At 35.0% G+C, this 27,241-nt stretch overlaps 1 protein-coding gene across 2 annotated transcripts in view; it reads left to right on the top strand.

The window, feature by feature from the left end:
• CDH18 (cadherin 18) overlaps window positions 1-21,228 on the top strand; it is a gene marked incomplete at both ends in the record, with an annotated part of 163,039 nt that extends 141,811 nt beyond the window's left edge. The window contains 4 exons of one of the 2 annotated variants that reach the window (XM_082044497.1): window positions 2,000-2,121; window positions 8,428-8,545; window positions 18,963-19,214; window positions 20,738-21,228. In XM_082044497.1, the coding sequence (XP_081900623.1) occupies window positions 2,000-2,121; window positions 8,428-8,545; window positions 18,963-19,214; window positions 20,738-21,228 (983 nt within the window). Of the gene's footprint in view, window positions 1-1,999; window positions 2,122-8,427; window positions 8,546-18,962; window positions 19,215-20,725 lie in introns of both variants that reach the window. The other variant, XM_082044496.1, reaches the window with a different exon arrangement.
• Between the last annotated feature and the right edge of the window lie 6,013 nt (window positions 21,229-27,241).

Genomic DNA, 27,241 nt, shown 5'->3' with positions numbered 1-27,241 from the left:
TCAATGAGGAATAAGAAATATTCAATCTCTATTGCTGGTGATGTCTGCACAATCTCCTGGCCTACCTCCAGGGAAGGATCAAACATCTTTTTGTGTTAATACTCATATTGCAAAGGGTCTCCTGGAGAGAAGTTTGCTTCCTTCAGTAATAAGAGTAAAAGTAGATGAATGGTTCCTTTCTCCCAACTGTTTAGTGAATAGCTAAGTGTCATTCTTCCTCATCTTCACTTCATATATTCCGGGCATTTAACGTTCCTCGAAGTTTTCCACTAGAAGTGTTTTCTACATAGCAGTGGAAAGTCTCAGCCTTATGTGAACATTATTGAGATTGCCTACTTTAGTGCCTTAGTTCACCTGTTATAAAGTTTTGTTGGGAAAACTGTTTTGAGGGAAAACTGAAAATACTAACAATCAAGGAAAGTTTCATCAAGCAAATGGAATTTTTAAGTCTATAAATGTCTTCTGAGTGTGTTTTTATAACTTCTAATGTTAATGTTAATTGGGAATAGAGGTTTCTATATTATCTCAATTAAGTCTTCCTTTTCTGCTGACTTCTTTTAATCTCCTTTCTATTCCCATTTTATGAGAATAATTGACTAAGTTCCAAAAGTGAAATAAAATCATAATGTGAATGTAGACCTATTAGTTAAAAAGAGAGTGTAAAAAATCTGAAGACAACTTCTAAGCCCCAAGCTTTTTGACTAGTATCTCAGGTAAAAACGGAGAAGGACAAATCTCTTTGTGAAAAGAAACTTCAACGTTTTCGAATACCCTTTCATTGGGAGGCTACATTACTGATGACTTTGAATCTAAATATGTGTCTAATCAATGTTGTTCAGAAATCTGAGCAGAAACCATTAAAGGTGTGACAAATCTAAGGCATTTTACAAATTACCTGTTTGACAGACACATGATGTGGATTAATCAAGAATAAAATGACGAAGGAGAATGAGGTTTAGACTACTCATGTTTCTGTCCTTCTTTTTTTTTTTTCTTTTTTTCATGAACACAGACAGGAATATGCACCTCTAAAATGTCAGTCTGTAAGACCCCATTCTTCCATCATGTTGTGTTTGAAAAAAATGACTTTGCTGTCTTCTACTTATAGTTTCATTTAATTGGTGAAAGTAAAATGAAGTTTGTCATCTAACGGACTGATAATTACACAGACCTCACAAGGCATATTTTAGCTAATTATAAAAAGTTCTAATACATAATTCTTTCAACAAAATAATGTTTTCTTACCATTTAGTGGTAAAAACAAGGGAATTACAGATTAAAATATTTTTTTTTCTGTTTTATCATGTGTATTCTCATTGAAAAGATTCTATTTATTGTGTTTTTTGAAGGTGAGTTATTTCTGAGGGTGAGCTCTCACACAATTACAGATCATAGCCTAAGACACCATTAATTAAGCATTATTTTCTTACTGGTATGTCAGTGCTAAAGCAAGACTTATTAACTATTATACTTCATGTAATAGCATAATAACTTTTGAGGAACCTGAACTCAAGCCTGGGAAAGGTTTATATGTGTCTATGCTTTCATATTTTCTTATTATTTTGTTATATTATCTCCTAAACTCCTTAAGGGACTGAGAAAAATATTTTTTAAAATGTATTAAATTTTATTCAATACTGTGATGACGCTTTCGCATTTGTTACAAAGCCATTGATCATACCCTAGCATACGGTGTGATAGTATGCCATAACTGCAACAGCTTTCTCCCACTTCACTTTTGAGAGTAACGTGCATTTATATTTATATATAACAGTGGCTTAAGACTCATACTATAATTTCTATTTTTTTAATTATTATTATTTTTCAAAACAGTTGATGAAACACAGGAAACAACACTTTTAGTAGCTTGTTACCTAAATTTCTGCAGCTGTATCTTGTTCTTATCTGGTTATTGTGTTAAGAAACCGTGTTTAAATTGAAGATGTCATGAAATATTGAATATTTCAATAGGCTTAATACCTTCTTCTGTATTTTGCAGACAATCCTGAGCTAGTGAGCCATGTTCCAGTTGGTGTTAGAATCCTGGATGTCAATGACAACCCTCCAGAGCTTGTCAGGGAGTATGATGCAATCGTCTGTGAGGAATCAAAGCCTGGTCAGGTAACTCTCACAGTTCTCTTTCTCCCAGTGACAAAGAAGAATTATTTTATTTGTTAATGCCACATATGTAACAAGTTTGATTTGGGGAAGACATGTCATGATTCCTCCTGATTTCATTATCGTATATCATGTTTGATTCAACTTTTAAGCTGTATTAGGTTGAAGGGAAAAGATCTGGGAATTTGTTCGATATATCTTTCTTGTTGCTGCAAAAAAATTCCAAACTAGCTTCAGTAAAGACAGGCAAAACTTGAGTATTGTCAGGTAAGTGGTGGAATTTGACACATCACTCTTCTGAACAAAATGGATGAAGCAGATTTAACACCTCTCAGCTAAGCAAGGTTTCATGTTAGCATGGTTTCAAATACAACTCAGTGAAATGGCTGATTAACATGGCCACGATCCTAACTTTTTGCATGTTGATTGCCCTTGTCTGCGCAGGGTCATTATGGAAAATATGTTGAGCAGATTTTTCACAGCTCTGAGCATGGGGTCAGAACTGAATCACATTCCAATCACTGCTCCTGTGATTGACGCACTTCATTGCAGTCTATAGTCTGGAGATTTTACCAAATGCCTTTGCTTCTGGGGTAGACTGAGCTTTTTTTACCCAACACTATGCTTGTTTTGTGTTATTACACAAGTTGTAAGTTGCAATTGTGAGCTCATATATTTTCTGAGAAATATATTACTAATAATAACAGTTTTCTTATGAAATATTTAAAAGCAGTGTATATAAATACATTGTGACATATTTCTATTTTTAATGTTGAATCTATAAAAATGTTGTACTTCATCAGACTATAGGATGACCAAAGTTATCTTGGCTCTAACTTTGGCCAGAAGCTGACACCTAAAGAGCAGTATAAGAACATGGCAAGCATGTGTGAACATCCATCCCTGTTCTCAGATTATTTGCAAATAATTTCCTGATCCAAGTATGGTTTCTCTGTTTTTAATAATCCTTTAACAACCATCTCGTATGAATATGTCTAGCTTTTCCTACAACAAACATAAACTTTTGATATCTGCTACTTCATGCAGCAAGGAATTTTATGGTTTAATTGTATGAATTGTATGTTTCAGGAAGACCTACCACCTTTCGTATCTTTTTTTTTTTTTTTTGTCGAATCTTCCCATGTTGTCCTCAATTGATATTTACCAGCTCCTGTGTTGGAAAACACAGAGAGAGAGGAAAAAAAACAAAAAACAAAAACCAGAAAACAAGTCATCCCTATTTATTATCTTTGTGCCATTGATAAATCTCTAGCACATTGCCCCTCAGCTGTCTTTTGTCCAGACTGAAGAGTCCTACTTAACTTGGACAGGCTGTGATAAAGCCCTTCTAGACTTTTGATCATTCATCTTGTCCTCCTCTAAACTTTCTCCAGTTCCTCTCTATTCATCTTGAGCTGGAGAGAGGCAGATATGCATTGGTTTATAATTCTTATAGTAGTTTATTCTTCATTGAATACAATGATCTCTTCTTTGTTTTCTCTTCCTTTCCTAGCAATTTCAAACAGTGACTTTGCTTTTTAACCACTAGTAAGCACTGAATGCAAAAAACTGCCTACCTTAACACCAATATTATTAGAAGTAATGATCAGTTCAGAGATTGTCATCCCATATGTGAAGTTAAGACTATGTCTATGGATGATGAATTTCACCTCTCTATGTATTGCCTAGCTACTGAGTATTGGAAGGTCTTTATTGTCAGACCTTCCTCTTAACTTTCTTTCTGCAAGAACCTCCCCTCTTATTTCATGACTGCATAGTTTTCTCCTGTGCTCTTATTGGGACACCTCACTCAGAGCCTTTGGAAGTCTAAGTAGGACTGTCTATCAACTGAATATCTCTTACTAACCTGCGTATTAAAGTAAAAATAATGTTCTGAAAACCTCAAATAAAGTCAAATATAGAAGAATTGGAACTTGTAAAAGATTGTTTAAAAAAAATAAGAAAAAATCTCTTAAGAATTAATTGCAATTGCTTTCAACATATTCTGATATTTTTTAAATTATATATTTCAACAGTAATTGTTAAATAATTGTTATAATTAATAATAACCTAAAGCATGCAGTGAAGCTAGCTCAGAAATGCTCTGTTTACTGGGGTTTGTGAGTAGCTAATATTTTTTATTAGCAAAGTTTTAGTTCTCTAATAGTAACTTTGCAAATGGAAATTTATAAGAGAGGTATTTAAAAGATAAAATAAATGTTATTGTAACAGCATTTACTCCTGATTTGGTTCAATGTTGTGTTTCTCTCAGAGCTACTGTAGCAAGTGTGAATGACTCTAACCTCTGCAGTTTAACACCCAAGATCAATGCTACCATGGAGGACTTTACAAGCAGTAGTTTAATATGGAAGGCTGGATCAGCATGTTGTTGTATTCTTAAACTAACAGGACTCCATTTCATACTTCACATGCACTTATTCCTATTTGCATTGCACAATGAGTCTTCATAAAAGATTATGATACCACTACACTGTACAAAAAGCACAACCAAAGCAAAACACAAAAGTACATGACTCTTCCTCAGAAGATCTTACTGTCTAGTTTAAGAAAGAAAATGACAGTATTCAGCAAACATCAAGGACGGACAAATAAACAAGGATTACAGAACAAGATAAGTGTTCCATATTCTAAAATATGTGCCCAACTGGATGGTTTTGAATCACTGAAAATTAAGTATTTTCTCTGAGTTATCCATCATTTTGTGAGAATGATTCATCGGACGTATCCCTAAAGAACAAATTCTGTCAGGTTCTGCCAGGCATTTCTTGACTAGTGTTTTGAGGCTGGGCTTCAGCCCTGCAATGCCCTGTGAGAGTCTTTATTTCTTTCCTCAATTTACTATGTGCAAGATAAACTAACCAATAGTTTGTCATGGGAAAACCTTGTGTTTGTTTTGTCTGTTTTCAGAAGAGGCTTCTATGGAGAAAAATCACAGTGTCATTTAATCTTACAGACGGTGTTTTCAGCTTCTTTTTTCCCCCATAGTCCAATTTATCTATTTACTTAAAAAAAAAAAAAAAAAAAGAAAAAAAAATTAAACTCAAGGACTTTGGTGCTTAAATGAATGCCTCTGAGACATCTCAAAGAGAAAATGCTTGTGGGAAGATGGTAATTCTCACACTGAAGTGACAGCTTTATTCCCTTAGCAGCCACCTTGTTGAGAAGATCAACTGTCTCCAACAGCTTCCAGGTGAAGTCTGGTAGATATTATATATTAAAGTAGATAAAGCATCTGTGATTTGATCTTAGATGGTATCCAAACTTGGAGAACTCTGGCTTCTAGATGTATACTGACTTTGTGAATGATTTTGAAATTTAGCCAATGTAAGAAAATGAAATTTTGCAATCTTCCATGAAATGAACTGACAAAAGAAATTTTCCTTTGCTTCACATGCAACTTGTTTTATTATTTTTAAGACAATGGGAGCAAATAGAGATGTTTAAAACAAACAAACAAAAAAAATGACAACAAAAAACACAAACCCACCAAGTTTAAATGCTTTGTTCTGGGAAATTAAGGAGTGAAACATCGATAGTTTTCTGAATGTTTCCAACTTCAACGTTTGTCCTGGCAGAGTATGAATCTGTTAAAGTATCTGACTAGATCTGCCAGTCATATTCACTACAGTTCTCCAAATATAACATTTTTTTTTTCTGGTGCTTTTCAGGGGAGTAATAGAAGTAGTTGTGATAGTAGTGAAATGTCATTTTGCTGACACTATCCATTACTGGAAATCAACACATAGGTGTGTGTACATTCTCACACACACACACAAATAACTTTTTCAGAATCAGGGTGTATAAATATTGTTCTGCCAACATGAGCTACCTCACCCCAGATGCTGTTATTTCTAATAGCCAGAAGAAATCAGTGTTAGCTGGCAAGGAACACCTCTGCTGTAAGTTTGTCATGTGTATAATTACTTGTTTGTTGATCCAGTTCAAAAAAGGATCTGAGTAGGATTTAGCCCCTGCTTTCTATCCTTCTCAATTAGTTCTCCTCTATTCTTGAAATTCTTTCTTTTCTCACCAACTCTTGCCTTCAGAAAAACAGCATAACCCTTCAGTTTCATCACTTCATTGCTGTCAAGTGAGCTTTACAGCAGCTGAGGTTCTATGTCTACATTTTTCTTTTAATCAGGTCTGGTAAGGTGCATATTAATGTCTGCTAACAGGCCATTAATTAATTGGCTTATTAATTAGAAAAAGGTTAACAGTACATTGGGCATCAAGAGGACACATACTTTTCTTTCTCACTTCTGAATGAATATTTTAGAAATATTTTCCTTAGAAAGCAAGAACCTTTTTCTTAAAGAATGTGAGCTTTCTGTTTAAAAAACATTTCTGCCAAATCTTTTTGACCTATCCTATTACACATGCAATGACTATTTTCCACATGGCAAAGCATGATTTCTATACCATTGGGTGCTATACTTTTTACATACGTCAGTGAATTCAGGGACTACTTCAATTCCCATGTATGGAATCAGGGGATATAGGCAGTATATTTTCTTGAGTTTTAAAATCAGTCTTAAAAGCAAGTGAATTTTATACTAGTGTTGTGGCATTGAGGTCTTGATTAAAGGTGGTTTTGTTGCAAAATAGCGTGTTTTTGAAGCAAGATTCTGTAATGTGTCACTGAACATTTAATATAAGACAGGGCAACAGGATGAAAGTTTTTCTACTAGGTTGTCAAATAAAAGCTGAAGGTGCATGGCAAAACAAATTATATTTCACTGATGGAGAACACTGAGAATTTATACGCAATATATAACAAGTTAATACCTTTTTTAAGGTCTTATCTGAATTTTTACAGCTAGGTATGGTATTTAACATTATTTTTAGTATTTGAGTAATAACAGACACTGATTCCCTTCAAAATATTCTTCCATCAACATTTTCTTGTTGCTTGCCTTTGCCTCATAATATGTCAACATTATTGACTAAATATATCTATATAAGACAATCTTTCTGCTTTCACATGGTAGTTGTTTCAGTAATAGATATGCCACCTTTGCAAAATTCAGTAGAGAATAATTAGCTTTTACCAAACTTTTTCACCAATATTGCCATGACTTTTGTAAACTACATGTTTACAGACACTTCAGATTGATCTTATTCTGCTACAGTTCAGCAAAGAAGTATTTTGAAAAAATTAAAAAATATTCCCAGCAATTATCTTCAGTATTGTTAATTATCTCAGGTGTGTATGGAGAATATCATGTGCTATATTGTATATAGTCAGTAGAATAAGCATTCTTTAAAATGTATTTGCTTTGTTTCTCCATGTGAATAGAGACAGAACTGTGTGCTGTCTTTTAGTTTTAAACCAGATCAAACCACTTGAGCCCACATGGTTTATGCTTCAGATTCAGTCCAGACAGACTGCAACTGAACACTGAACAGAAAAATTCTCATGAAAAGAGCACTTTCCCCACCACCCTCGCCTTTTATGTTTCCCTCAGGATATCTATCAGCTCTGTGCAGCAGTCTTGTGTGGGCTTCACTGCCTATATCACAAGAACAGCTTTTATTAAATTCTACTTTAGCACTTGAGCTTCCAGGTCCAGCATGAAAATGAAAGCAGAGGTAGAAATATTGCTTGGTCACACATTCCAAAAGCCTATCTCAGTGTTATTTGAAAAAAACACCAGGGCTTTTAAAGGCAAAGGTCCTACCTCTCAGAAATATGTCTCTCATAGGGTTGCTACATCTAATTCTGTTTTATTTGGGTAAACCAAACTAAAACCAGGGGTGGCTGATGTTCTTTCTGTTTTGTTCCCTGGCAATTTAGAACTGATTCTTAACAGAAATTTTAAACAGAGCGCTGATATTTCATACCTGCCATTTTGGTTAAACAATTATTTTTCCTAACCAACAACAAAGTGCATCTAATTATTGGGGGGACAAGCAGATGATACTTTGCATAGACCATTCCGGTTCAGCCTGAATTTTTTCTCAATAAAAGCAGATGTTTATGTGAAACTGTAACTCTCAAAGTCACCAGGGTGCAATGTAGGTGGAGAAAATCTCTGTACCAGGTCCTGGCCACATCAGAATATTGGAAAGTATAGATGCTTTAGATGCTTTTATCTATCTTCAAAGTGTGGTTCTTAAAATCTTTCATGCTAGAGAAATCAAACTAATGGCCCAGTCATTTCATTGGCTGAATTTAGCAGTAGTCAAGTAGAAAATTAAAATAAGCTAACTTTGCGCATCCTGCTGAGGTCACGTACTATTTGGGTCAAGTTCAAATTTCAACACATTCACTGCTAATTTTTATTTCAGGTAATTCAGACGATCACTGCCACTGACAAAGATAACTCTGCAAATGGGGCAAGATTCCATTTTTTCCTTGAGGAAGGGCTTTCTTTGAATCCCAACTTTACTCTAAGGGACAATGAAGGTAAATCAAACACATAAATCTCAAAGAAATGGGTCTCTGTTTTGTATGGGATGTCTCACTGAACAGAATAATTTCCATGCATTTCTTGACAGGAGAAAACTGTAATCTGTTATCACTGAAATGGCTGATATCAAAGACATGGCGTATACAACATACTACAAACTATGAATAATCAGATATTGCATTTTATTTTTATATTCCACTGCATTTTGACATTTATACTTGATACATTCAGGAATATTTTTTAAAAGTATATTAATGGAAAAGATGCTGACAATTTGGTCTGCTCCTAGGCGAATATCACTGAGTGGGTACTTTCAAGGTTATTGCTAGTATATTGCTTAAAGGAGGAGCACGAAGATAGACCCAGAAGGAAAAGGGTCTTCAGAGTCACTCAGCCAAGAGTTTCTGAACATTTCTTGAATGAAAGAACCATCCAGAGTTTCAAAAAAATAAATCAAAACACACACACACAGAAAAACTAAAACACACACAAACAAACAAAATCAGCCTTACTATTTGTTGAGTATTGCCTCATAGTTTCCATTTTGCAGCCTGATGAAAATGAGAGTAGACTTTAAATGCTTAGCTGTAGCTTTCCTCTGAAGTTTTGTGTGTGGTGTGTGGTTTTATTGGTATGCATGTAAAGAGTGGGTGTGAGTTGGCTTTAATAGTTATATTGTTACAGTGTTGTTATGGAATATCTTCTGAGATCTTACAAGTCACTGCTGATCTGTAATGACTGAGGAGCATTAACTCCATCATTGCTACATATGGCACATACAGTGATGTTTAAATTATTCTTTACAGATATTTTTTATCTGTTTTCATAACCTTTCAGGGAAGGAGACTGTTTAATCTTCCTAAAGAAACTGTTCCAATGTTTAACTATACTTACAGAAAGAAAAAAAACCCAACAAGTCATGCTGTTTGCTCAGTCTAGATTCATGGCCTTCATAGCTGGTTCCAAAAAAGATCAATCCAGTATCTATCAATATTAAAAAAAACTAATAATATTTGAAGAACTAATTCATATATTAAAAATACTCCTTAAGTGATGACTCCAGCCCTTTCCCAGATTAGTATATCAATTCCACTCAGATTGGGATGGAGCATTATAGCAAAAGCCAGAGGCTTGTTCCTGAAATAAAGTGTACCATTGTGCAGTTTTGTATTTGAGTCTCAAGACTGAAATGAAGTCATTGAGTATTGGACTGTGATCTCATGTGGGATACCATGGCCATGCTCATTTCAGTACAAGACACATCAATGTACTTTCGAATAATAAAGTTGGGGTTCATGATGAAGTAGATATTTCATGGTTCTGAACATATTTTAATTGGGATCTTCATTATATGTGCTTATTACCAATGGAAAATGCTGTGTTATATTTTGCAGGCTGCATTTCAATGTTTCAACATAAGTTGATTTATAAGAGGGTGAAAAATTTTCATAAATCTTTAATGCATCAATGTCATACTTTGGATATAAGTATGCAGCAGTATTTGCTGTTTTCTTCTTACCTCCACAAGAGAAGTGAGCAATGACTTTACCACCAACTGCAAAAGGCAGTCTCTGGACTATCTTAAGTTGGATTTGACAGGGGGAAGTAGGGGGCGGAAATGGAAAAGTTGTCCTTTAAGATGAAGGCCTGTTGTGCATTATGTTTCTGTTTCACCTAAGGAGATACAAAAAGTAAGCATGCACTTCCTGTAGCTTCTCACATAAAACTTCAACATGTACAGAGACTCCAGAAATGCAATTCCCAATTTACCCATATAACTACCACAATAACAGTTTAACTCGAATCATAACAATAAGTTTATCTTAAAAAGAAAAATGTTGTCACTGTTTTGCTCAATGCCTGAATCTTTGTTTGTACTGTTTAAACACTGCCCCTTATTGGGATTGATACAATCTATAAGTGCAATGTTAGTGAAACACTTATAGATTTTATTTGCAATATTCACTTTTCAAGCACTTGCAACTTTTGTATTTATCATCTATTCCTATTCAGAAATTTGTATTTGTTGCTTTGTATCATAGGAAATAGCTGAGAGACGGTGGACAGAAGAGGCTTTTCTTCTGTCTGTGACAAGTTTGCACTTTTGAAAATTGACATTTTTGAGCAACAGCTGTTAAAAGTATCAGAATGCTCTTAACACAAGATAGCTGCTATTTTTACCTCTGGATCTAATAGTTCTATAAAGGCTGAAATTCTTAGAAATTAAAAGGAAAAACATATAGCAATTGCCTTACAAGAGTTTTCAATAATGTTTTGCAGAATGATAAAAAAAAAAATCTTGATGTCACATTGAAAGTGGTAGTCAGTGGTAGCTGTATCTGTCACTGCAAAGCTATATTTCTCTTGTAGTCATCTTTGGCTCCAGTCATCCTCTCCTTTTATTTCTTTAGGACAAAGGTTTCATGTCAATGAAATCTCAGTAGACATTTTCTTCCCATGTTTTCATAACCCAGAACAACAGAATTCTGCTCTTTGAGACTAAAAACACTATTGCATGAATGTTCTCTTACTTTACTATCAGCAGTAGAGCTACAAGATCAAAAGACTCTGCAGCAGTGAATTGGATTCTTAATATTAATGCTTATATCTGTGTACCTTGAAATCTAGAGGACTTGCAGAAGCATGAAATTTTGTAGTTTGTCCCTACCTACCTGTATAGACTGCAGCAGTATACAGTCTCAGTATTTGCGTGATTCAGGTCAATAATATTGTATTACTTCAGCAGAGGAATTAAAGTGTCAGTTCAGATAACTGATCATATGACCAGTTAATCTTTTATCTCTTGAGCCTGGACTTGTGCCTTTACTCAGTAACAATTCACAGTTTTAAAGCTCCAGCCTTTAAATATGCACTTTTATAATTCAGAGCTTAAAACCCTTAGGGAAATGTAGCCACAAGGCTATAGCAAATATGCAGTCCAGCAGAACCAAATTGCTGCTTGGTTTGCCTTCTGGATGCTGCAGGTGTTTACACTTTTCATTTTAAAGAAAAAAATGGAAAAGACAGAATATGATACTTTTTTCCCTATTGACTGGATTCTTAACCTACCTGGTAGATTCTTTGCTGATACTTGAGCTTTTTTAGATACTGACAAAGTACTGTTCAGTGAGAGTAAAGGCTTAAGGGTATGAACAAGAGGACAGACCACAAAATGAAGTGGCATCTGTACACATGTAAGCCAGACAAAACAAGAGCTGAAATAGAATTTATTTGCTATACAAAGAAAATGCATTAAGTTGTAATCATTTCCTGCAATTTTAGAAAGCAGACCCAGGGAAGATGCCTTTTTGTTTGTCTGGGAATTGTACTTATGAAGGCTTTTTGATAAAAACAGGGCTGTTTACAATTTATTCTATCCAGAAAAAAAGTGTTATGATTTCTATTAAAACCTGAGCAGTCAAATACTTTTTTAATCTAGAAGTGCTTTATGTTGCAGTTTAGATGCTATATAACTTCTCACTTTGTTTTTTAGGATGTTATTTTAGGTTTTTTTATTGTTTTTTTTTAGCTTGTGTGTAATATCTTAAATTTATACTTTTTTTTTTTCCTAATCAGAAATATCTGCTTTTGGATGTCCTGTTAAAAATTTTAAAGGGCACTAAAACTGACTTCTGTTGAGGAATCAGAGGAAAGATGAAAAAACTCATTCAAAACAGAGCTGTTTCTAATTACTGAATTTTAAAATTGTACTATTTTCTTTTTTTTTTTTTTTTTTTTTTTTTTTTTTTAGTCCTGAAATGATGTAATGCTTTTCCAAATGCTTAAAGACTAGTTGATATATCTGTCAAAATTTCTTGGTTTGATGGAAAATGCATGTGAGCTTGTGTCATTGTTATGATATCCCCAACCATCAATACAGAGACACATACACATAGTCTCTCTCTCTCTGAGTTTAAAAAATTCATTCCCTCTTTCTGCCTATTTTGTTGCCTATTAGAGACCTCTTTCAGAAGTTACACAACACTTTTCAGGGAGCTGGCTGAAGACTGAACCATCAGAGAACAGTTCACTTACATGCAAGAGAACATTTAGTAATTTTAGAAATTTATAATGTGTTCATCCACTCACGCCTGTGATGCAAATTAACATTTTTCCTGTATCAAAGATCAAAAATGAGGAAAAAAAAAATCAGTTTTAATTGACATTGCTATTATTTAGGAAAAGAGCAACCTCCAGAGAGTAATTTATTTCATCCCAGTGTGAATTCCCTTGCAGAACTTTCTGTTTATGTCTCTTCCCTGATTTGTGCAAAATTCTTATCCTCAACTATATAGCACAAGATGTCTGTAGCGGGCCACTGAACCGACTTACAGGTTTTAAAGTTACAAATAAGCATGCCAGATACCAGACTATGTCTTAATTGCTCCAGAGAGTCTTAAGGAGCATCAAAAAACGGTCAGGCTGAAATCCTCACTTTGCAGTTTAGAATAGGCAGGAAACAGTTACATAGTTCCTGCCTTCATTTACATCAAAGTGACATGCTATGGTTATGTAGTATTGCAAGTTACTACTATCCTTCAATGAAATATAACCCTGTGAAAAAGACAAGATGTAACTTGAGAGAAATCGTATCTGACAAAGTGCAAAGTTAGCATTATGCATGGTGACTCTAAGTACAGTCCATAGAAGTGCTGTTACTGTAAACAGATTGAATGCCTGAGCAGGTATTATCACAGAATCATCATATGAAAGCAAATACAGAATTCTACTGCAGGTACAAAGGACAGAAGACCAGGACTAGGTACCATAGAGGGAGACATTTTTCTTTTTCAGACCTCTGAATATTTTGGATCAGTTTCTGGTCTAAAAAAAGTTGGATCTAGGATGGATGAGATAGGTAAGTAAGTTAGCACATAGTGTATAGGTTTTTCATGAATTTGTTTTCAGTGTTGCTACCTGTTGGTGTTTCACAAACCAACCCATAAGCTAATAACTATTTTTCAGGCCCCAAAAGTCTGCTAAGTTGATTTTCACCTTTTCCACCCACTGAACTAGGCATTGGCAATAGCTTTTTGTCCACTGGCAATATCTTTCAAACCAGTACAAAGAAAAAAACCAAAAAACAACAGCCTACAAGAGTTATCAGTAAAGAAATGTAAGAGAAATGCCTATCAACATAGTACCACATAAACAAGTTAACAGATCTAACTTTAGAAATATAAGAAATGCAAATAACTCCAATATAATTTATTTGGTTTTAATTAGTTATGACTTCTCAGAAAATTTATTGAAGTGGAACTGCTGATATAAGCAGAGCTGAAAATTAAAACATGCTTTAAACTATAAACAGGTTTTTACTGTTTTTATTTCCATTTCTCCTGTGTCTGCCTGTAACATATAATGTGTCAAAGGAATTCTCAAATTGTGAAAAATAAATGAGTATCCTCCAAAGTGTTCCTGTAGTCACCTTCCACAACATTATATTTGATGCAGTTTCCTTCTCTGTGAGAGTGTTAGAGAACTCGTTTGTAAAATATTCTAAAAGATTTGGTAAGAAAGAATAACATGTAAGAGATTAATTACTTTGCGGTATATATGTACACACACACACGGACTAAGAGTTACTATCTGTAACTTTGTAATATTGAGAGCAATAGTGACAATTATCACTTCTGATGATATTGGGAACAGAAATCTCCAGGCTAGTTATTAGTCAATAGAATACAAACACCATATATTCACCATGGTGCCTCTTTGAAATTCAAAATTTGATCCTGGTTCTTTCTTTGCCTCAAATTGTGTCTTATGCTAGTATTTAATTCTATTATGTTAAAGATACAAGAAAAACAGTTTAATGTTGAAAGAACTGTAACTTATACTTTCCAGTATAAAAATGTCAGTTCCTTGTTTGGCAAGATCTTCCACTCCAGAGAAGCATGGCTTAATTATAGCTCTTTTCAGATTTTTTCACTGTAACATTTGAATTATCTAGTTTTTCTATTCTGTCATTTTGGTATTTTCTTTTTATTTTTCTCACAGTTTTGTGGTGGTTTTGTTGTTGTTGTTATTGTTGTTTTTGTTGTTTTCCCCCCATACTTTTTCCCATTTGTCCACAGTTATCCTTATAGCATACATGCTCACATCAATGCCCTTTCCTATACAACTTTGCCAATAGTGTCTGTGCTTAAATCCTTTCACTACTGCTAGATTTCTGCTCAGAAATCCTCAGTTCTTCTTCACTATATTCAGTTTCTGATGTTTTTTCTTTTTAGCCCCCATTTTCATCACTGCTTCTATAGCTGCATGGTGATACTGGATCATTCACTCTTTTTTAGATTTATGCCAGAAGATAAAAGGAGGAGGTTATACTTTCTTGCTCAGATTTGAATATTGAGCCTTATTTGGCTATAGGCCCAAGAAGATTCAAATGGACAAAATCTTGTACAATTTTCTTACTTATATGGACAAGGCAGCTGAACTGAAGTTTGGTGCTTGTAGGCACCAGAACAGAAATAAATCAGAATATTAAGAAGAAATTAGACTGTTCTTATTGTTGGTAAAACCACTTGCTGTCACTTTTTGGATTTAGCAGGTTTGAGAATTTTTCTTTTGGGATAAAAGATATCTCAGATGTTAAATTAATGCTTAGCTCATGGATACCATGTCACTTACTATCAATAGGGAATTTCATTTTGAGTCCTTGACATAACCTTACATTTTTAAGGTATTATTTCTGGATAGCTTTGTTGTGTGATTGTCATCTCCTCATTTGTTGTAACTTGAAATATAATTATCCTTAGAACTGTCTTTTCTTTGAAATTCCTTTTTCTTTCTGTTGACAAGTACATGTGCTAAAAAGTGCATATAGGAGCTTTGTGCTTCTCTAATTACTTCAGTAGTATTTCTAGGTGACCACTCAAACTTTAGTCTTTTGTGGCAGTATTGGTGCTGAAAGAAAAAGAAAAAAGAACAACCCACTAAGTAAAACAAGACTCTGACTGTTCTCCTGTAATAAAGCTTAATAAAACAGGCTATGTACATTACATAACACTTGGCCTTGTACCTCCTCTAGACTGTGTGCAGTACCCAGTGGAGCTCAGATTTCATTATTATGTGGGGTTTTTTTCTCTTCTGAGTTTATGAAACAATATGCAAGTTGTATTGTAGCCCAACAGAGCAGTGTCATTGTGTCATGAAAGTCACTTATGTGCTGCGGTATGTGTAGCACAAGGCTTTTTAGGGATGCTTAAGGTTCCACAGGCTGCTGCAATAATGTTGAAGCACTGTATAAAACAGAAGACAAACCTGTTGCACCCTTGTCCATACTACCTGCTGGGAAGGGTCCTTAGTGCAGGTTATTAACTCTGATGGTGGTTGGCTGTTACATGAGTGAGTCCTGCTAGCCCATACCAAAAAAATATCAGGGAGAGTGACAAAATTTAGCAGTGTGAACAGCTGGTATTCCTGGGATCATATTCCTCACCCTTGTTTTGTATAGCAACCTGCAACTTCAGGAGATAAAAAGATAAATTGTTAGATAGAAACTCTGTTACTAATCTTTAACAAGTTGTATTTCAAGGAAGGGAAGCAATTATAAATTGGCTTCTGAACAATGAGAAAGTCAGTGGAGTTTTTCATGCATATGGGGGAAATAATAATGAAGCTTTTTTTTCTGAGTGTAGAAAGGCAGAAGCAACAGTCGTCACCTTATAGATATAAACTGAGAATGTTAACTTCTTTTTATGCACAATATGTCTTCATTTGAAATTCTCTACCAATCACAGATACGTAAGTTTATTTCTGCTCTTGGGCTGTATCTAGAGCTCAATCTGCTGCTGCTTTGGCAGCTGACAGGCAGACCAACCAAATGTCATTTTGTATTCTATGGTGGTTTCCCTCTTGCAACCACTGAAGATTTTATCTGTGTCCTCCAGCAGTATTAGAGAAGTTGGGACTGACAGTCTAGTATAAAAAGGGGGAAAGAGTGGCAAATGGGCAAGATATTAGTAAAAAAAAACACGGGCAAAAGTTTTTTTTATGCAATATTACGTAGCAGAAAGATAAACCAGCTGCTTACTTTACCCTCTGGTTATACCAATATGTATTGAAAAATTGAAAGACATACGGACAGTCTTTGTAGTTTGTGTTCCATAAGATTATTTGCTTGGTTTAGGAGTATTTGAAAATAGATGTCTGAGGTTGTTCATGTACTGCATTTTATTAAAAGTAGAAGACCATACATGTATCAAAGAACAAGCTGGTCCAAAATTGTAAAATTAGACTTCTGTGTATCTTAGAATTAGATTGGCAGAGCTTAATAAGACCTCCATGGGAGGGCACAGTCTGTAATTATGTACATAAGGCCACAGCTCACTCTGCTTTAGGGGAGAGTTTTCTTTACATAATAAATGTAATCGGAATTGCATTGATAGCAAGCTTGATTTCTTCAATCAATTGACTCAATTATAGTATAGAACACTTTGGTGCCTGGTCTAGTTGCAGAATAATGTGGAAATAATATATTTCTTAACAACAAGGTAAGAAAAAAAATCTGCATTACTAGAACACCACAGTATGGTTTAATAATGTTTCAGAAGCACAAATAAAGTAATATAGAAAACAGCTAAAGTTTAATAGTGTTTTTATAAAAATGAAATAAACATTTCTGTGTGCCATATGCTACACTTTTATAGGAATCATTTCCATAATCCTATGTCAAAAGAAAATACTAACCTTTGTGCAAATATCATTTCCACAACATGATGGTATTACTCTGTGTCAGATTTTTTTCAGATGAAAGAATTACCTGTTCATCTCCTTCTGGTTGCATTAGGATTCTGTAAATGGAATTAATATAAATGGCATCAAAAGTGGCGGGTGTCATGACTATATAGAGGAAGCTGGCATGAATCTTGGGATTCAGGTGTCAAAAACATATCTTGACTTCAAGAAGTAGAAGAGGACTTCAAAACCTGCAAATAAATAAATAAATAACATATTTTGCACTCAATGCAAATGAGAAGAACAAAACTTAATGAGTTTATAACAAACTCACCATGCTGGAGATTTCAAGATCATAGATAGAGAGGGTAGCGAATAAAAGCTAATGAACTTCAAAGCAATAGAATCTGATACTCAGTTCTTGACTCACCAGCAAGGGTATCACTTCCTACCTCATATATATATATATATTGTGTGAAACCTGTTAGCAAATATGTTATGTTATGATATTATGCTGATGGCGGGGTATACTATGAGTTTTTCTCTAGTACCTGTGTCGGGTGATATGCAAAAGCAAAATTTTGAGATAAGTGAGTTAAAATGAATGTTAAAATACTCCAAACCTACAACCCCACAACTTGGAAACTGCGTGACTGTTAATCATGGGCAAGTAGTATGAGAGGAGTGTTCTCTTCTAATCCCTGTTCCCATTTCATTGTCCCCATCTCTCTCTCTTCATAAATGCTCATGTCTCTGATTTCTCACTATCTCAAATGTTATTTGATTTATCTGTGAGCTGTTATTCAGGGGCCAGTACTTTTAAAGTCATGGCAATGAATTGAAATTCCATTTTGCACATACAAAACCAAGATATAACTATGTATTATAGTAGCATTTATTTCCCTGCACTTTCTTTATTCTCCTTAATTTCTTGGACTGAAAGGGATGTGGGTGGCACTTACTGTCCTAATTAGTGAATATAAATGCTCTTGCAATGTGTGTATTAAGCATTAGTATTCTCACTGACTGTAATATACGCCAGATAGACCTGTAGCTAACATAATAGTGATGTAATCTTGAATTACTATCTCCCCTTTGCTTGCTTACCTTATACCTCTGCCAGTTTAGAACACATAATATCTGCTCTTTCCCCCTTTCCTTCCACCATCCCTCTTCCCTTCTTCCTTCTGACTTCTCCACAGCATGAGTCTTTGGCTACTGTCCCTTCAGATGTTTTCTGAAAGCTCATTTGATTTATAAAACCTATCACAGTAAGATATTAAGGTCTTGTTTTAACTTTTACTGAACACCTCTGAACATTCTTCTTAGAATCAACAGGATTTTATGTTGTGGATGAATTCCACAAAAAAATATTATCAGAATTCCAGGTATTCACATTTACAATTTACAATTTACCATCATAACGTGGAATTAAAGCACTTGAAAACTGGTCCCAAAATGTTTGTCAAAGTTCATTTAAACTCTAAGACAGGTACATGATCTTAATAATCTTACTATGTAGTGCTAATTACTCTCTCTGGCCTCCTCTTTCTCCTCTATTGTCCACAAATACTACCTGCCAAGTTTTAATTCCAGATTCTGAGTTTTCACAGATTAAGACTGGTGAGTTTTAAGATGCCCCGTGCTTCTATTCAACAGCAAACAAACAGCCAATAATATTTTCTTAAATTTTTACTTCATTAAAATGATATTCTGGTTTTGATATTGTAGATAATACAGCCAGTATTCTGACAAGAAGAAGGAGATACAGTCGAACCACTCAAGATATCTATTACCTCCCACTTTTGATTTCTGATGGTGGAGTGCCCCCTCTCAGCAGCAGCAGTACTCTCACAATTAGGGTTTGTGCGTGTGAGAGAGATGGACGAGTGAGAACGTGCCACGCTGAAGCTTTCCTCTCCTCAGCTGGCTTGAGCACAGGAGCTTTAATTGCAATCCTGCTCTGTGTCGTCATTCTTCTTGGTAAGCCTTTTTCAGTCTTAAGTAATGCTATCCTTCCACTGATTCTCTGAATGTGGTAGGGCAGAATTTTTTAGTATGATGTTTTTGAACCAGAGACTGCGCTATAGTAGGAGGTAATTAGAAACACATAGCTGTGATTAAGGGGGAAAGGTTTAGCTTAAATTAATAGGGAAGAAAGCCCTTAAAGTACATTCATGAATATCTGGAGTCCGCAGGAAATTATGTTTCAGAGGTTATCAAGTAATTAACACTGCAGATCTTTCTTCTGTAATTTTGAAGTTTTTAAAAAACCACTGATTCTAATTCCACGTCTAGAACAGTGAAAAATGATAGAAAAGAGATGAGGAAAGCTTTTTGAAATGCCTTACACTGTAAGAAGCACCATTAACACTGTAGAAAACCAGCTTCTTAATTACCTCTGTGGGCTAAGCTGATAGCTGTGCACAACATAATCCCAGGGGGGCAAGGGACATATGAGACTATAAGATTACTCCATTAGATAAATGCCCTTGCAAGTGCATTTTCTCTTGATTTTTTTTCCCCAGGCCAATTTGGATGTTACCCAATAGTTAATATTCTTTTTTCTTTTTTTTTCTTTTTTTTTTTTTCTGTCAGAGGCACATCTTGCTGAGTATATGTCTCTGTACTACTCATGTACCTTTGTGCATTCTTATAGAGACAGCAAAACATTATGGAAAATGCACTCTGACCTGCATAGGAGATCTTGTAGATTTCTTTCCAAAGGCTCTACATTTTCTAAAGATTACTTTCCTCACAGCTTACTTCAGAACTTCCTTGTCAGAAAGATACTTTAAAATGTATAGTAATGCATTTAGATTATAGTATTATATTTTATCATACAAGACTGAGTATTCATCTTTTTACATTTTAATTATATATACTAAATATTAGTTTTAATTAAGCACTGAAAGCCCCTTAATAATGCTTCTGAAAAAATGTCAACATTAGTTACTCATTTGTCATTTAACTGAAATAATATTATTCCTTTTTATGTCCTTCACGAGATTCCTAATAATCTAATTTTATTATTGGCTCAAGAAATACCAGTAATCCTCACAAAGAAAATATACAGTAGAAGAACAATTTTTACAGGCCCTTTGGAAGATCAGGCTGTATTGGAAGTCTGTAATTTCAGCACAGCATTATTAATTTTCCCCTTAATTTTGTGGTCTCAGCACTTTGTCAAGCTGCTATGTCAAAACACAGCTGTATGGACATCATGGGTGCTTTCCAGGCATACAGCAATCTATCTTCAGCTAACACGTTACACAACAAAGGCATTCACTTAGGAACATAAGTACACTCTTTTCCAGATTTGACAGGTTTGGTGACCCTTTTGTTACAGACAAGTGCCTGATGTAATGATTCCAAGTACCAGTATTAGCTTGAAAGTATCACTACTATATATTTGTGACGTAGTGTCTGCTATTTCTTTAGCATATGTCCGCTTATTTCAGATGTAAACTTTAAACCTAATCTAATATCTGCAGTTTTCTCTTTAGCAATTGTGGTCCTTTTCATCACTCTAAGACGTAGCAAGAAGGAGCCCTTGATCATTTCAGAAGAAGATGTCCGGGAAAATGTTGTGACATATGACGATGAGGGTGGTGGAGAAGAAGACACAGAAGCATTTGACATCACTGCACTGCGGAATCCATCAGCTGCTGAGGAGCTAAAATACCGTAGGGATGTTCGTCCTGAAGTGAAGCCTGCGGCCAGGCATCATCCCTCCTCAAGCCTCGACAGTATAGATGTTCAGGAGTTCATTAAACAAAGACTGGCAGAGGCTGATCTGGACCCCAGCGTGCCCCCGTATGACTCGCTACAGACATATGCCTATGAGGGTCATAGATCAGAAGCTGGGTCTATCAGCTCTCTGGATTCAGCCACAACACACTCTGACGAGGATTATAATTACCTTGGAGACTGGGGACCTGAGTTCAAGAAACTAGCTGAACTCTATGGGGAAATAGAATCAGAAAGAACAACCTAGTTGTAATTCCCAGAACAAAGAAGTTCCTAAACAAGTGGAGATAAAATGACAACGACGGTAACAAAAAATGAAGACAGAACTTGAAACAGAGCAAGTTGTATGCAGTTACTGTAGAACAAGTGCCCTTTTCATGTTTGAAACTGGGTTCTCCAATTTGAAGAAAGTCAAATTTTGAAAAATACTGAAAAAAGAAGCTATTGTCCCTTGTGTATATTTTTTAATTGCTCAGAAAGTCTGTGGTACTGTATCTGTAACAATACCTGAAGTAAAGCCAAGAAAAGGCATTTTTATTGCAAAATGCTTAACATCTCCAAGCTACACTAAGTTTATGGTCATGCCTGTTTAGGAAGATAAATAACGGAGGAGCAAATCTCTTGCAGGTGGTTGTGATGTTGCATTTCTAGCTGTGCTCTAGGCCTTGTAATCCCAATATGAGGTAGTCAACAGAGTATGAGAAATGCTAACGGTGTGTTTCTTTTACAGAAGGGATAAGCCACACCTGTCCTCTTAAATAAATGGTCCTTTAATGATTTAGTTTAGCTGCATTGAGATGATGTCATTCCATTATGTCCTTCATAATCTTTTCACCCATAACCAGCTAGGAGAGGGAGGGCACTATTAGCTGTTAGCTCAAACATGGCTCTGGCCCATAACCCCTGACTTGCTCTGTAACTATGTCCTAGAGGAATCATTGTTTCCAGTGTTGTCCTTTTTCTTTTTGTCTTTTCACAGGAATATCATTAATTCAATTTAAATGGGTCCACAATACTCTTTATGCAGCGAAGCAGATGAAGCATAGACTCTTTCAATAAAAATAACAATGGTGACCCCATCAAACCATGCAGTTATTTGGTTCACTGTGCTTGACTTATGTCAATAGAGAAAGCTGGTCTGAATCCAGGAGCTACAACAGTCAGTTTAAAACAAAGAGTTCTTAATCATATTGTCTCTCTATTTTGTGTGTGACTAGGAGCAAAATAAAGATGCTGGTAAGACATTGGAATAGGGAAAACTGAAGCAAAGAGAATGAGATGATGTGTTGTTTTTTTTTTTCTTTTTAGTTTAATCTACTGATATTTAATGTCTTTTAGAGTAATTTGCATCTAAGAAGAGCAAGCTTTTTTCTCTATATTTCAAGCATCATGGGAACAGGAACATTTGAAGTCAGTAGAGGAAGAAAAAATTAAAATGTACCATTATTGTGGTTCCTGTGGATTAAATAAATGGATTTCTCATGTTAGTGTCTTTTTAGCATTGCAGAACTGCTTAACAGTTCTGCTTAATAACTAATCTAGCAAATTATTTTATTTTCTTTTGTTTTATTTTAAACTTTAACCGTTTCTTTGTCTTCATTGTGATAATACTATGAGAACACCAGAAACTCATCCCATGAAAGATTATGACCTGTAAGATTTACCATCTATTACAGTCTTCTGCTTCTAAGAAAAGCAGCTTCACTTAGGGAAGTGAACTTCTTGCAATATGCATTTAATATGCACACTCTTCAAAGCGGAAGCTGTGTTGTGTTTCTTTACTCTCTTGGGCTGGTGTGGAGAGTGATACAGTTCTGTGCACTCCACTGGATTCGTCCCTATGCATTTTAGGTGACATCTTCATCTGAGTAAAGAAGGGAATACCTTTGCTCCTCCAAGCAGGGTCTATATTTATTGCTGACCTACTGTGGACCACACAGGTGAACCAGACTTTTAAGAGCCTTCCGTTCTTTACTCTATGGTTGGGCAGGTCTTAAACATGATGGAAACTTCTGATCAGTTCCACTCTGAGAACTTTTTTTTTTTTTTTTTTTTTTAATTAAAAAAAAAAAAAAAAAAAAAAAAAAAAGAGAGAGAGAGAACTTCATCCTGAAATGTTGTTGACTGCTTTTGGTTTAAACAGCCTTCTGGAAAAACTAGCAAGTAGCTTTGTAAGAAACCTTTCAAACTTGGAAAAGTGTTAGTTGCACTGTAGTTCCAGAATGGGATTTTGCTACACTGTTTTGTTTGCACCTTGAAAATTTTAGTGTTTCCCTTTCTCTCAACATCTGAAACCACAAGGCAATGTAGAGGGAAAAGAATCCCAAATCCTAAAATGCTCTGCTGATGATTTTTACATAGTTTAATAATCTGTATTAATTTTTATTTTTTTTTACCAAATACAGAATCTACTAGAAGTTCATTTAAGTAGACATTCTCATTGTAAAATTAAACAGATGCTTTAATGTAGTAAGAATTATACTCAAGCTGAGAATGGTCTATGAACTGTCTTTTTTTTGGGGGGTAAGGTATGTTTCAATTTTGGCCTGAATGAACCAACTAGTAATGCAGGATTTTATGAGTGTAAATTCGATTTAGATTGCACTTGCTTTGTGTCAACATCTTAATTTTTCTATTGTATGAGTTGAGTGCTAAGAAGAAAATCTTTCAGCAGTAGTAGTACTATGGGCCATAATACTTTGTACCACATCTGCATGAAAACTGCCTTAGTTGTTGTATTACAGTTTTAAGAGCCAGGTATTAGTTATATTTATATCTGTTCCCACTGCCCTACACCAAACCAGGGAAAATCAATTGTATTTTGTGCTTCAATCAGTGTTCCCACCATTGTTTTCTTTTTATTTTCATCATAGAATATTTAGGCTTAAAGCCAACAGAAGTATAGTGACGTAATCAAAGAATCACTTCTTAACACTCATGTTCTGATTAAGTTAATGAGAGAAGGAGGTCATATCTCAGAGAAATAAAAATCCCCTTTTTCTCCATTCCTGTTGCACTCTTTGCACAGCGTATGCGTTGTACCCACAGCCCCAAGAATTCTGTATCCTTTAAAACTCTGCAGGGTTGTCGAGACACTGCTTCAGTGATGCTACAGTATGTCCTCTTTGGTATGTCCTGTCCACAGTGATCACCATATGTGCTTTTCTACCACAGTACATCTGCATGCTTTTATGTTTACTGTTTTAATTCAAATACACATCACAGTGCTGTGTTGTTTGCATGACAACTAGCAGAACATTAAATCTTCAGGGCCATTGAAAAAGCCTCATGGTGCAGAAAGAACAGGTTTACAGATCTATTTTCCTGATCCTACAATTTTTTCTTTTGCTCCTTTGTGTCCTAGAAACAGATTTAAAATATATTTGAGAATTTCTATGTTAACTTTGATTAAACCAGAAGAAAATTAACACTGTATACCATGAAGGCCATGAACATTTTGTGGCACTCCCGATTTAACAAAGTACACATTCAGTGAAAGTATCGTGGGAAATTCTTTCCTACTTTATGGTTAAGTCTGATTGTATAGATTTTGCATAAAGTTTTCATGGATCTTTTGTGTGCTCATATTCTCGAATATCTTCCTACTAGCCTAAATAGTAACCCTGTTGCCACTTAACAACTGAACACAGAAAACTGCCAGTTTTACTTAAGCTGGAAGATACTGAGTGAAGTTAAATGGCACATACCAAGTGATGCCTAAGGGCTTTCTGATTTACAATGTTATTTCTGGAACAGCTATTCAACTAATAGTACATTTACACCAAATTAATTAGTTGCATTCCTTCAAACAAACCCTCTTTCTTGTAATGGTGAGGGCACTCAGTATGCTGTAATCTTGACACATCATTGGAGAAGATGGTCTGCATAAGTACTTTAAAATGGAAAAATTTATTGTCAACCTAAACCCAGTCAAAATTATAATGTAATACACTTTCAAGATAGGGAAGAGTTTGAAATCTACTGTCATTAGATTAAGATTCCTACATTGAAAACAAATGAATTTATCAGTGTTGCCATTTATTACACACACATAGAAAACTGTAAAATTTCAAGCAATTTCACCCTGTTATGCACTTTATTTTTGCATTCTTCTTTGAAAATCAAATAATTGTAAACATTTTTGGTTTTGAATTCTAATTGATGTGGTTATTTATGTTGTGGATACTGCAAGAAAATGTTTATGTAAAAATATTCTCACTGCTTTTAAAAGACATTACAAAATTTCTGTGGTCGAAGGCTTTGTAAAATCATCCTGTAAAAAATCTAAATATTGGACCAGTGCGGAGATAACCAAACTCATAGACTCACATGAAGGGTAACAAAGGAAATGTTCTAAATGCAGAGAAGAATATGAAATTATGCTGCCTAGGGTTACTTTGTGGATTATAATGTTATAAGACCTTGTACTTGCAGTACATATAAATGACACAGTGTGTTCTAAGGACCATTAGGAGTGTGTTGCAAGTATTTGGCCATCCTTATTTTTCCAAAGTCTCCAAAAATATATATTTTTTTTTAACAAGAGAGTAATGTAAATTATACCTCCTTATGCAAGTGTTACTGACAGAAATTGTTACATTTTCTTTTAATAAACAAAAGGGACAAAAATCTTTTATTCGTATTTTTCAAATAAAATATGCTCTTTGCTATGGTGATGGGTTATTGTATTTCTCATCACAACTAGAACGGGATATTTTCTCTTCAGTCCTGTATTTTATATTCACCAAAGAATTGTGACTATCTAAAGGCATTCTGTCTTTTAGCATGAGATGTGATACAGCAGTAATAACCAGGTCAATGGCAGAAATGATATGGTAACCTTAACTAGATTTTAATGCCTGGTTTAGTCACCCAGTGGTGTCACTATTTCAAAGACTGTCTTACATGATTATTGCTATAGATGGGTAGAGAGAGAGATGTCAAGAGACACCTTGCAACAGACTGAACTATAACTGCTAAGTGGTTCATTACTTTTACTTGTGGTGGATATTCCACTTGACCCATCACTTTCCTGACACTGAAATACAGCAGTATAGGATAAATACAATATCCAAATGAGTGAGTTATGGCATTGCACATCTGTGAATCCAGGTCAGTGGTAACAGCCAGGGTTATCATCCTAAATTGACACAGAATAGAAGAGAAAAAACATGCAGGGACATTCACAGTGATCAAGCTCAGACACATGCAATGCAAGTGGACAGGAATCACTCATTCTTTCTCAAAGGAGTTAAGAGGTTTTACTAACACATTACATCTTAGAAAATATCAGTACCTTGACTCACAAGGAACTTGCTGCATGCAAGACCTACTTACTCAGTCTGGCATAACATTCAAAAACAAAGCTAAGGATGACAGGAAATGAAAATACAATTTTGTTATTGTAGCCTATTTGCTCTACTTTATTGTCCACAGGCCAATTTACTTTGTGTACCACCATACTATGCAATTCCCACATGTGCCTCAGCACAGCCACCTCGCCCCAAGTATATTATAGTAAGATAATATTTGCAAGACAGATATTGTCAGCCTGAATTTGAATGCAAGTTCAGGGGAGGAACTAGTGGTTTTGAGGTTTTAGTTTTGGACCCCATATGAGGTGTTTAAACTTTCTAAAGAATGTTTATAAAGATTTTAGATCATCTTGCATATCCAAGATTAATTGATTTTTTTTTTTTTTTTTCCTTAGCAAAGCTTACTATCCTCTTATATTATTGCTTCCATATGTGGCAAATGCATTATTTATATTTAGGTACAGTTGGTCTTCAAAAACTAGAGAGATTTGGTTTTGAGTTTAGTAGACTTTTCTGTGGGCTTCATGATGCGGTGTAGCATTTTTGTGTTATTTGACTCCTACAAATCCATCAACATACCTCATCCTTTAATTAATCAACAAAGTCAACAAAGATCCAAAACACTCTTTCCACACTAGCTGCCTCTAAATTGGGTTTGTTCTAATAGTACATGCAATAGAGCATACTATAGTTGGTGGGTAGTCAGTACCTGCAGAAACATCCTCATCCAGCAAAACACCTTTCAAAGGGAAAAGGGACATTGGGATTAGAACTCTTAGTTGATTTTAGGACACATAGAGCTTGAAAGGTGTTAGATTCCTAGCCAACCCTGAACATAATCAGGGTCTGTGGCAACTTCATGCTAGACTTTGTCATCATGTATGTTCAATGTCCAAATAGCTGGTACGCTCCATGGAAAGCCCAGTAAGGGTATTTGTAATTAAG

The sequence above is a fragment of the Streptopelia decaocto genome, assembly GCF_964273445.1.
Source record: "Streptopelia decaocto genome assembly, chromosome: 2".
Classification (NCBI taxonomy): domain Eukaryota; kingdom Metazoa; phylum Chordata; class Aves; order Columbiformes; family Columbidae; genus Streptopelia; species Streptopelia decaocto.
Note: the sequence above shows the minus strand (reverse complement) of the source record. Positions and strands in the feature narration are given on the sequence as shown.